Raw genomic sequence first — 12,851 nt, forward strand, 5'->3', positions numbered from 1 at the left:
CACCAAATTTTGTCAATACATTAATTCTCAAGCTTCTTTGGGATGCTCCCTTTAGGGATCGCCACAGTGCATCATCGGCCTTCAGCTCACTCCATCCCTAACATCCACTTCTAATAAATCAACCCCTCTGCACGTCCTCATTCACTATATTCATGTATCTCCTTCCTTTGATATCGTTCCCATTTCCTCCTGCCTGGGAGCTACATCTTCAGCATCCTTGTCAATACATTTAATAACTGTACTTTTTAAAAGGAGTCTTAAACCTTTATGGATGTTTGGTACCAGCAGATTGCTGTTAATCCAATGATTAGCACTAAAATTTTACAAAACATTTGATAACAATAAAGTTTTAACAAACCAGTCCCATAGTTTTAGTGGAAAGACTTTAGTGGAAAGGACACAGAAAAGGCACAGTTACAGCAGATTCTTTCTTCCTGTTCTGTTGTGTTTCACGATTTAACCCTCTACAAATAACAGCCAAAAACAGAATGACTGACTAAGGTTTTTTCATCTATTCAATATTTGGGTTTCCTTTCTCCTAACACACTGTACAGTTCAAATTATGTACTCTATATTCAACTCTTCTAATACATTTGGCTAATTTCCAGTTAGTGTAGAAGTCTTCCGAAGCACCTCCCGTTAAACCTTCGTCCAGCTCTTCAAGATGCTCCGCGCTGCGTCGAGAGTACTATCTTGCTGTTAAGAGAAACGGAGGAAAAATAAAAACTGCACCTCAGCCAAGATTCATCTTCACTGGATAATTTTAGAGGTACTGTGTTTATTGACACTTTGTGTGTTTACCTTAATGAAGCAAAGGCGAATATATTTCTCAAAGTCTTTCGTAGACTCTTCTCCAACAAATGCTGTAACTGGAATGGCTGCTAGTTTCTGTGTAAAATATATATTTCCATTTAAAAAAACAACAAAAAAACCCAACATTTTAAAAACATGTTGCTTCCAATATAGTAGAATGAAGAAATATTTACCTTTTCTTTAATCATCCACTTCACAAACTTGTAGTCATAGGCTTCATCCTCATCCATATGTGAAAGGTCCTGATCTATAATGAACACAGAGAGGGGGGATATACATTTTAAGGGTAAGGAACAGTCTCACTGACCAGTCGTCAGGTCAGCAGATCCTTACTGGGTTATTTTTGAGGTGTTGCTGCTAGGGCTGAACGATTATGGAAAATAATCTAATTGCGATTTTTTGCCCCAATATTGCGATTGCGATGCGATATGCGATTATTTTTTAAGGTCTTTGTCTTCTGTATTATTAAACAAAGACAAGCAATGTGGCTTTACCACACTCAGTTTTTCGACATCTGTGAACTACTAGACAGTCATTCAATTAAAAAATAATATTAAATAAATAAAACTAATAAATAAAAAATACACACATCTTACTGATCTCTGCAGTCAGTAACATTACACATAAAGTGCAAACATAATAGCAATTGTATAAACACACACACAAACACGCCTTTAAAATTTAAAGGCGTGAAATTGGACGGTCTAGCCTTCTGATTAGCGTCACCGCTGTCTCGGTGGAGTTTAATAAACTCGGCCGTCTGCTTCTTGCTATCTAAAATATAACCAGACACTGGTGTAAATTCTCGACTGTCTCATACTTCTGTTTAATAAGTTTTCTGTTTGACGTTTAGTCAGCTGTGTGAAAACCAAGGAGGAACCCACCCGGGGGATTAATAAAGTTTTATTTTATCTAATCTAATAACTTTAATCTCAGCCAAACCGATTTACTCACGAACAAACAAAACACTGAAAAAAGCCCAACAATAACATTTTTAGGTTGTCTAAGTGACTTATATATTACGTTTAACCCGAGCAGCGAAACTCTGCGGTGATCTGAAAATGATGTGCCGGGAGTTGTGCCGTTCTCGGCCGCATCAGTAACCCTCGAGCTCCCGGCTAGCTGTCGAGCTGGTGGGTAGCAGACGCCTCTGAAAACGTCGAAGCACTTTTGCAAATATGGGATATCTTGATAAACCGAGCAGATATTTGATGTTTACACTAGAGCAGGGCGATATGGCCAAAAATATTTATCACGATATATATTTGAAAATTTGCGATAACGATATAACCGACGATATAATTGATGCGAGACAAAATACAACTCCACAACATTACTAGCGCAAAAAGACAACCTTCCATTTATTTTCACTTAAACAAGAAGCTGGTTTTTATGTACATTAAAGCTTTATAAAAATGTAACAGTGCAAATGCAAATTCCTTGCTGAAAGTTTAACCAAAAGGCATTTCCAGTAGAAATGGGCTGACATATCCTGAGCATAACCATGTATAATATCCACTGAAGTTAAAAAGAGGTGCTTTGCAACATTAAACTGCAGTGTGCAGTACGTATTTTTCGGACCATAAGGTGCACAGGATTATAAGGCACATTAAGCGAAACAAAGCAGTCCGATAAATCAAACTTTATTAAACTCATTCTTCTTGCTTCCTCCACTTCTGTACCATTGATTCATTAATGTTGAATTCTCTGGCAGCTGCTCTATTCCCATGTTGCTGCAGTATATTAATGACTAACCTCGTATTGTGGATGGATTGTCTCAGTTGTTCTCCTGACTGAAGTTTGGTCCGTTTACAGTATCCTGCCATGCGATTGCATTTGTCTCTAACCATGAAGAACCTTCCCCTTAACTTTTATAAGTGGAAAAAAGTTAGCGTTCATCCTCCAGCTTCACTGTTTATGTTATGCTAACATAGCTGTGTCGCTAGCGATCACCTAGCACATCATTATATACCAGCTAGCCCAACTTCAGTAACCCTACAAACGTCACTGCTGTTTAGTTTCCTGTCTTCATTTATGTTGGAAGTGATAGCAGAGCTGTACGTTTGATTTTTTTTCAGAAATCTCTCAGTCAGAACATGCAATATCATGCTTAGGTAACTAGCGAAACTAGCGAGCTAACTTCCGCTAGCTTCCTGCTAACTTCTAACTCCGTTAAATGTAATAACTTTTGTTTTCATGGATGCCTGGAAGTTAAACTTTATAGTTACACCTGGTAAAGCAGCAATGCTGATCGTTTTATTAAAGATGAAAGAATTTAGACAGTTAACTCTCAGTGATGCTGCAGTGTTGTTTGACCTGAAGCATACGGAGTTTAGGACCCAGATTACTCCCAGATTTAAGAGCATCTTAGTCCGACAAATATGACAATAACAACGGCCGCTTGCATGTTCTGCAAAAAAAATGTGCTTTGTTGTGTATCTGACGGACAAACACCAAACCAGTTCCACATCACGGAAGTTGCACCATTTTTACAAACCAATTCTGGTTCATCTGTTTCACTCAACAATCGGCCATGTGCGTATGAAAACAAAGGCACTGCGCATGCGCGTTTTACTCCCATTCTATCGCGATATTTCATTTTCCTATCATTGCCTAACATTATACCGGTATTACCGTGAACGGTATAATATGGCCCAGCCCTAGTTTACACAACTACTTTCTCGCCTGAAAATATGTTAAAAGTTTATTTTGTGACCCAGAAAGATTAGTATGAGTAATTTTAAAACTTAGTAGCGGCCGCCATTGCTGGAAACTGGAGTTTGGCTGGGCCGCGCTATGAATTCTGGGATATGGTAGTAATTTGGACAGCCTTCGGCGCGTCGCTGTGACGTAATCGGTCTACAAATGCGGCCTCAGGAGGATGCAGCCCATGAATTTGGACATGTCCAGAGTATAATCGCAGCCTTTGCGGTTAGAAAATTGCACTTGATCATGTCGCGATATTATCGCAAATGCGATATATCGTTCAGCCCTAGTTGCTGCAGCTTGGGGGTTTTTCCAGCCTATTTCTTATGAAAATTACATTTAATGAATAATATATTTATACTCAAATCTCACTTAACTGATTGCAGGTGATCAAGTACACACAAAACATGTTGTAATACTCTCCAACCACTGTACCTGTCTGGCCTTACCAACTATGCCTACCGGCTAATTCATGGGATGGCGTTTGGGCTGGTTTTGTCACACAGGCATGGGAATCTGTTCGATCTAGTATTCATAAGTTATCCACATGACGGTCTACATATGCAGGGTTCATACGCATTTTACAGGGTCAAATTCAAGCACTTTTTAAGCACTTTCAATGTCCATTTTCAAGCTTTTCCAGCACATTACCAAAAAAAGAATGCATGTTTAACTTAGCATCACCTCAGTAAGGCCATGTAAAAATTAAAACAAAAAATGTTATTTAAAAATGTCCTTTGTTCCCGTTTGTTAAAACATAGAAAAATGCACCACCAGGGAAATTTGGTAGCACAAAAAAAGTGGCTATTCTTTGTGCCCATATGGATCAGTCCCTCTTATTACATTATTTCCTTAAGCCTTAAGTTGGTTAATTAAGTATCGGACTAATGTTTAAACCTTTTACTTGAGTGAACTCACATTACTGTTACTACTAAGTAATGTTAGCTAAATTCACAGCATATTCCATAAATCACCATGCCATAACTAACTGCCATAACAGCGCTGACGTACTGCATCACACTCAGTGCATTTCAATCATTTCTCCAGCAAGTTTGATAGCTAGCAAAATAATAGTAATAGTTTTGAAAATTTGCATGTGTTATGTACACATTCTCAAAAATTATTTACTAGGACTAACCTATCATGTGACTCGAGAGCGCAAACTCTGCCATTGTCGTTTCCATCAAACACTCATTTAAACAGCAATCTCCAGGCACGTTAGCGCACTCATCCCCGACTGTCCGGGGGGAGGGGCGGGGTCACACATTGAAACAGACTGACATGGAGAGGTGCTAGGCAGCCCAGGCGGAGAAATTTTACTTTTAGACTTTGTGACTTATTTTATTTCTCTAACTGATAAGAAAACTATTCGGTCAGTTTTTTTGTGGTAAATGAAATACAGTTTCAAGTACTTTTAAGCACCACATCTGAAATTCAAGCACTTTTCAAACCTTGAAAAGACAACATTAAAATTCAAGCATTTTTAAGGGTTTCAAGCACCCGTCGATCCCTGCATATGCATACTTTATCAAACTTGCAGTAATAGATTTTCTGGTCACTTGGGGACACCAAAAAACAAACGGTGTACATGACATTCGTTGTGTGAAGTTTCGTTTGAGTCACTCACTGAGCTCACTGCATATTAAAAACTCCTTTGGGGGAAGATATTTTTTAGGGTTAATGATGTAACTGTCTTTGTTACATCAATAGCAACCGTTGGTTGAGATTACTTTCTTTTTTGAGTTAAAGGAAATGGTAAATGGACTGGTTCTTATAAGGCACTTTTCTGCTCTGCCTGGATACTCAAAGTGCTTTATACAACTAGCCTCATTTACCCATCCACACCTATTCATACAGACACTTTTTCCTATAGAGGTTCTTTATATCTAAAATTCACATGTTTGGCATACAGACTGGCGCAGCCAGGAATTGAAGCACCATCCTTCCAGTTAGCAGAAGAACTGCTCTACCTCCTGAGCTACAGCCACCCCAAAGCACACAGTATAAATATGAAAACAGAAAATTGTTAACTAGACCCAGCTGAAGTTAGAACACAATACCAAACTGTAAGAAACACAAGTCACATATAACTAAGTGTTTTGCGATGTCAGTTTAAAATTGCAGTAACTCACTAAGAGCTGTGACATCCACGAGCATGAAGTAGCCTCCCTCTGGGATTACGGGAGTCATGCCAGCCTCCTCCACAATGGCAGCCAGGCGGTCCCTCTTTCCTTCAAGTTCATCTGCCAGTGAAGTGAAATAACACTCAGGCTGATCCATCAGCTCATAGTTTAGGAGTAAACCTTGTGCCACTGCCTCCTGACAAGAAAAACAACTTTAGAACTGAAGTACAATCAAGAGCCAGCATAACTGGGATGTTTGGTGGACTCGCCTGCAGAGGTGTGGGACAGGTGTACAGGGAATTCTGCATGACTGTCTGAAGATGCTTCATCAACTGCTCAGGTCCAATAGACCAACCAAGCTAGAAGATACAAATGTCACAACAAGGTCAGATTAGTGATTAAATAAGTCATCGTTAAATAATAACATGGCTTAACACGACTTACCTTCCATCCAGTCACACTAAACGTCTTTCCTGCACTGCCAATAGTAACAGTTCTATCCCACATTCCAGGCAGAGTTGCTGCAGAGAGAAAACAATGTTGAAATGTCAAATACAAAGTAAAAAGTAATTATGTGCTTCAACAATTTGGTTCACAGTCATAAAGGTAGAATTAATAATTTAAAAACACATAGGAGCAGGCGCCAGTTTGTGAAAAAACGTCATTTTGATGCACAATCTTGATTACGTTCTTCGAGCTGGACATGGCCGTCGCTCCTAACTACATTTCATGTTTGTAGCTGGAGAAATGCCTGTTGACCAATACACATACCAATTTTGACATGCTGGTGTCCCCTGTAGACGAGCCACTCATAAACCTCATCACTGAAGCACAGAGTGTCATGTTTAATGCAGAGGTCTGCGATCATCTGCAACTCGTCTTTGGTGAAAACCTGCAGGAAGAAGACAGGAACGAACTGGTCAGAGCAACGGTCATCGTCTCAGTGGCTTTTTCAAACACAGTGACAGATAACTTAGCTGTGTGCTTACCTTTCCAATGGGATTGTTGGGAGTGTTGATGATGATGGCCTTTGTCTTAGAGTTGAATTTACCTGCGAGCTCATCTGGGTCCAGAAACCAGTCAGCGCTTGTGATCGTCTTCTTTCCAGACTTCTGAAATGTTGATTTGTGTTAAAGGTACTGACATCTGCTAACATCCTCAGGCCGGAGCAGCAGGTAGACAGTGCTCCATGCACTGAATTCAGATGAACTCTTTACAGCACAGCACATCTTTCTAACAGTGAATTTTCTCTTTTCTCATGTTAATAGTTTAATTATATGTTGTACAGAATAGGTTATATTCTTTTTTGCAGGTTGTTTTAAGTTGTATTTGGGGATGCAAACTAAACACATGGCCATACTTACAAGTCTTAGCGGTATCAACACAGGCTTGCCCCCGGCCATACGAACCATAGGTACATAACAATCAAAGAAAGGTTCAATAATGATGACCTGGAAGAAGGGAAATTACACAGTGAATGCGCTGGGAGAACATTTATGGATGTAAATATGAACGTTTGTGAATATGAAGCACGGGAGCGAAGTCCTCACCTCATCCCCTTCTTCCACTAGAGCTTGGATGGCGCTAAATAAGGAACCATAACCACCAACCGTGACCAGAATTTCTTTTAAGGGATCAATCTGACGTCCATAGGCCTTCCCATACACCTGAGAGAGGGCCTTCACCAATGATGGATGCCCCTTTTCAATAAACACAGAGCATAAGTGAAAGAACAGAAAAACCATAATAATGCAGTATTCATTAAGATGGTATGGGAGTTTTAACACACGAAACTCTGCAGATTGTGATCCACAAAGACATACAAAGCCTCTGGTGTACTGGTTCATCCTGTCAACTGATGCGGCCTTCGCTAGCGCTTCCTTGACATAAGAAGGTGGAGGAATGTCTGGAAAGCCCTGGCCCAGGTTAACAACAGATGGGTCGGCTGCCAGTGCCGTGAAAGCCACCCTAAAGTAACACAGGAATAAAGCTTCACTAGAAACAACAGAAATTAGTACATATTTCTGACCAACAGGCAAACAAAGGGCATATTTTCATATTTGAAAGTGGTACAAAAGTGGTCTGTTAACAGAACTCCTGCCGTCTCTTACAAAGACATACAAATGCTTTACTCACCAGACGTTCTTGTCCAGTCCTTCAATTCTTTTGGCATGTGTGTGCCGTGACATCATTACGTGCTGCAACAAAATACAAAACAGTATGACAGGTTCCACTACTTAATCATTTCCAGTCACCCAACATAGAAGAAATTGGGGTGGTGGTAAAATAATCGTTAACTAGCTCGATCTTGAGAAAACATCAACGTTTCAGGACTTTGCTCGGTGGCTGTGTAGCTTCTCCAGTTATACATCTACAAACATCGCTAACAAATCAGTTCAATCAGTGCATCCTGCCGATTAACAACCACATATCACATACCCTCTGTGGCTCAGTTCAAATCTTTTTAAAGTGCTGTTACCTGTGAAGTAGTAAATGTCTTTCTGCAGGTTACGTGAGCTGATCGACATGTAAACCTGGAGCAGTTCAGGACCTGTCGTGCAATGCTCATGCTGCACAAAAAGAAAGGCAATTAAAAGAAAGTGAGATAGTTTACTTCTGCTTTCCCAGTATAACCTGTAGCTTTGTGCAATACCTTTGCTGCTGTGACTATGACTTTGTGCTGAGTTAGATGCCTCCGCATGGATGAACTGTGGTTTTATCGTTCTAGTAAAGGACAAAGTCCTGCTTTTTTCTTCTTTTATTTTTTAAACAAGACATCAGTTATCACCGACACCCCAAACTGAAGAATGTAGTCTGGCAAATTAACTGTTAAACAATGTTTTTGCTTTGTGCCTTTTGGTGAATTTACTTTCATCAGATCACTTTAAAAAGAAAAAAATAACCTCAGGATTTCAATGCAAAGAAGTGCAGCCAAAAATGTGGCAAGACAGATTTAATTATAAGATTAATTATCTGTAACTGGATCGGGCAATCTTCAAATGTGGTAACAACTATTAATGCACTCAATGTAATACTTTTTAAATTTGTAACAGGAGAATTATTCTTTAACAAATCAATTCAATACATTCATAACAAAATTAATAAAAGGACAATTTTAAAAACACTTGCTCTTTTGCATTTGTTTCATACACATTAAGTTTAGCAAGACATCTGCGTGGTTATCTCGGATCTTTACATTCTTCTTAAAGTTCATTTTCAAACTTTCAACTTAGGGCTTTGATATTTTCTGCACTATGGTCAATACATTGCAATAAAAAAACTAACTGCCTACAGCTGCAACAGTAGGTGGCGCAGATGTTCTTCACTTCAGCCCACTGTCCCATCACGGGTACTGCTGGGCAATACCGGGGAGATATTATCCGGTAGGGAGACGCTGAAAACCCATGAACCGGTTTCACCTGCTGATTTTCCCTCAGTCGGTTTATGCAGCTCTGCTGGCTGACATAAACGTGGATGTTCTCAGTGAAACATCTGAGTCATGTGCTATCGTGGGCTGCAGATGAATACACAGCACCAGCTAGCTGAAGCTAACGGTAGCAAAAATGCTGATTTAGGGATTAGCTGCTCCGTTAGCTTCGCCTTGCTATATAACCCTCTGCTGACAACCAATGCTATCAGCCCTTCTTCACACATCACATACCATGCAGTCGTAGACGTTAAGGCACTGGCTCTGCGATCAGAACTTACTTAACACTTACAAACAGGTCCAGCGGTCAGGAGGAGGAGGAGACGTCACTGCTGCTGCGTTTAAAGCTACCGGAAATTTGCGAGTTTTAACTCTTAGCGACACTTAGTGATATGAGTAAATGGCTCGACTCATGAGGAAAAGCAATACACACTTTATTTAATTTTTAGAAATCCAACGAAAGTCACTTAACACTTAACAGCATGAGGACCGTTAAAACTCCTAAGTTCACGTTTCGTCTTCAATTATTTGTTTACGTAACGGACGTTAAGGCAGCACTTTACTACCACACAGGCCTGTGAGGTGACGTTTTTGTCACGTGTGGGGTAACAAATAATGATTTCACCTAAGTAGTCTTTGCGGTCACTTTTTTTACTCTGTCCATTAGTTCATTATTAAATGAGTCGGCATCTATAAGCCAGTTGATGCTGTTAATGTCACGTTTAACAAAACAGCCACCACATCCAATTAAACAGTCCTGGGTGGATTGTTTATGAGTCTGTGCCAAGACTGACACCGTGGCAATGTGTAACAAGATATGCAGGGTTGTATTTGGAAACAAGGTTATCGAACATTTCTGGGTGAATTGGACAATAAATGCAGTTTGGGGCTACATGTCAGGCAGTGGTCTTCTGGATCTTGTCAAAATTGTTGGCATTTTGAGCATCGACCATGCAGTACTATCTGGAAAGCATCTGATTGGCAGTAGTTTAATTTGTTCCTTATGAAAATGGTCCCAAACACGCTGCCAATGCACTAAAAGCATACATAGATAGAAAACCATACAACTGAAGACAATCAGGCATGGGTTGGCCACCCTGGATCCAGGACCTCACATTATTGAAGCAGTCTATGATCATCTGGACAGAAAGTGGAACAAAATGTAGCTAACATCGAAACAAGAGCTCTGAATGTCCTGCAAGAAGCCTGGAGAACTATTCCTGAGGAAATTACCGGAAAGCTTGTCTAAGAGGTCAGGCTATGATGAAGAATAAACGTGGTCATACCATATATAGACTTTTAAGCTCATTAAATTTGTACAAATGCAGTTTTTGCCTTACATTCTGTATTTCTTTGTATGTTTGCAGATGTTCAACTAAACCTGTGCACCTATTTTACATTTTCCTAGGAAAATATAAAGAAATGAGGGCTGTAATACTTTAATTCTGTAAATTTTAGTAAATGAGTGTTTATTTACTGCTGTTATTATTTGGAAAAACAACATTATTTTCTATATTTTATATTAAATCAAGGTAGGAAAACACAGAGGAATATGGGATGCCTTGCCAGAGCTTTTCTCTGGCTTATCCCTATTGAATTTTCAATCATATGTCCGTAGGGATATTTGAAGACATTAAATATCTGACCGCCTTTCTGAGAAACCTGCCAAGAAAGCACTTTCAACAGCACGTTGCCTTCGGATCAGATTTTTATTGCTTTATATGATTTTTACAGTTACAGTAAACTTTGTGTTACATCACTTTTAAATCTCAACCCCACTGATTTTCATGGATTTATTTCCAACTATTTCTTTCCTAATAAACCCATAGACTGAGTTGTCTTCAAATGGATTACATTTAATCAGGAATACATAACCAAATTATCAAAAGAAAGATGTGCAAATATATTTCCATTTTTTTATTCCTTCATTGCATTTTGAATAAATTCTGCCAATTCAAATTTCAAAATACAAAAAGTTTGTGTAGAACTAAATATGCTAAATGACCTCATTAAAAATGTAGTAACTTTTTTTCCCAGATTTAAATAAATTCCAAATTTGCAATATTTTTTATTTAGCAACCAAACTCCTTTGTACAAGGGTAAGGTTGTCTGAGCTGTATGCTTCCATGGAAACAGCTTTCAGATGAAATGTGGACGTGGATTAGATCAAATCGTCAGGTAAATAAACTTGCAGCCTTTGTTCACCCAAATATGGCTGTGCTTCAAGTTTCCAACATAGCAATTCTTGTTAAGTAGCAGTGGGAGAGTGGGAAAGGTGGCACCAGAAATAAGTCAAAGTGATAAAAGTCGTAATGTTATTCTAACCAAAGAGGGGCTTTCTCGACTTTAAATCATGGCTACACTGAATGTTTCTAAGGGGACACTGCATAGAGCTGAAAAACAAATCAAATGTTAGGACACCATCACAACATCACTATATCAAGCTTTGTTCCCAGAGAAAGAGAGAAAAGAAACTTCATCACAGATGTAATTTTATAAAATAAAGAACAGAAAGTTCCAACCATAAAAGCTCCTGTCAAAAAAGATCTATAGAGGTCCTAAAGCATTAGTGTCAATACACAAGGACTGGAAGAAGGCCAAGCACTTTAGAGAAACCAACATTTCACAGTGGATGATGAAAAAGCGTCATATTGGTTATGTGGATATGAAAACAGTACTCTCACTGATATAAACTACACAAAACACCTCAAGTAATGAAAATTAAAACTATTCTGAGCTATGTATTCCCTCGTGATAAATGATCTATCTCATAGATCATGCCAATTGTTTTACACTGCATTAACTGGACCTAAACTGAGAAGAGTATGTGCTTGAAAATACAAAACAATTAAAATATTACTGGTGTATACTGGTTTGGAAGCTGCAAAGTGATTCACTAAGTGAATAGATTAGCCTTCAAGAAGATGGTATCGGGTAGCATCTGCTCTTTAAGTTCTAAGATGCAGTGGAAGTGCTGCTGGACTAAAATTGATGGCAGTGGGAAGTACGAGGCGATGTCTTAATGGCACTCTAATATTTTACATTATAGTAACAGCTCACTCGAACTGCACTATCAGTCTGTGCAGCAGGAAACAGAGGCAGTATTTGTAATACTTGTTAGTTGATGTCTGCAACAGCCACAAAAGCTAACAGTGTTCAAAACAACTTAAAAGCTTTCCTGCAAGATAACAGAAGTATAGCACAAAGAGTCTCTAATTCCTAAAGTGGAATTCAGTGGTGGAAGCTACAGAACTTTTAAATACTTTCACTAATCTGTGTTTTACTTAATTGCTTTTCAAAGGCAAACTGGTTCATTTTTACACTGCTTTTACATAATGGGGATCCGTTGTGCTCATTTCCTCAAATTCATGTTTTTGTTCTTGGAGTCCTCTTGTTACGACCTCAGCTCACTGGGAGGAGGGGAGGAGGAGTGACTTTAAATAACAGAATGAAAAGGGTTAGAGTTAAGTACTTTATTTGAATTTTGTAGGGAGGTGGTGGAGGCGGTGCAGTGCAGTGGAATAAAACGGTAAACAACAAAGGCATGGGTCAGACTTTTTATTTTAAATCACAGCTGCCCTGATTAACAGCATGTTACCAGGCACCAGACCAATGAAACTGGCAGCAGGTATAATTCATAAGGAGCAGACAGGTGAGGAAGGCAGGATGATGGGCATATGCAAGCACCAGTCAGGAGCATGGGCCTGCACGTATTAGTTAGCATAAAAATACTGTTAAATTATTCAAGGGCAACAGAGTAAAGCAACCGCGGGCTGTTACAC

The 12,851-nt window shown here is 39.1% G+C and overlaps 1 protein-coding gene across 3 annotated transcripts; it reads right to left on the bottom strand.

Annotated features, from left to right (window-relative positions):
* Nucleotides 1-361: 361 nt before the first annotated feature.
* Nucleotides 362-9,395, bottom strand: LOC146607715 (kynurenine--oxoglutarate transaminase 3-like). Of its 3 annotated transcripts, none has more exons than XM_085347314.1 (14): nucleotides 9,351-9,395; nucleotides 8,122-8,212; nucleotides 7,779-7,840; nucleotides 7,466-7,610; nucleotides 7,193-7,342; nucleotides 7,007-7,093; nucleotides 6,632-6,754; nucleotides 6,414-6,534; nucleotides 6,087-6,163; nucleotides 5,912-6,001; nucleotides 5,652-5,838; nucleotides 987-1,060; nucleotides 802-888; nucleotides 362-696 (listed from the first exon to the last, which is right to left on the bottom strand). In XM_085347314.1, exons 2-14 carry the CDS (start codon nucleotides 8,209-8,211, stop codon nucleotides 640-642), a joined length of 1,350 nt encoding a protein of 449 aa, XP_085203440.1. In that variant the 5' UTR covers nucleotide 8,212; nucleotides 9,351-9,395; the 3' UTR covers nucleotides 362-639. The 3 variants fall into 3 exon arrangements, with proteins under 3 accessions (XP_085203440.1, XP_085203443.1, XP_085203441.1); XM_085347317.1 differs by having other exon boundaries at nucleotides 9,362-9,384; XM_085347315.1 differs by having other exon boundaries at nucleotides 9,304-9,361.
* Between the last annotated feature and the right edge of the window lie 3,456 nt (nucleotides 9,396-12,851).

This window comes from Diplotaxodon limnothrissa, linkage group LG23 (assembly GCF_057381915.1).
Source record: "Diplotaxodon limnothrissa isolate DT_005_m linkage group LG23, D_limnothrissa_male_GT1.1, whole genome shotgun sequence".
In the NCBI taxonomy this organism is placed as follows: Eukaryota; Metazoa; Chordata; class Actinopteri; order Cichliformes; family Cichlidae; genus Diplotaxodon; species Diplotaxodon limnothrissa.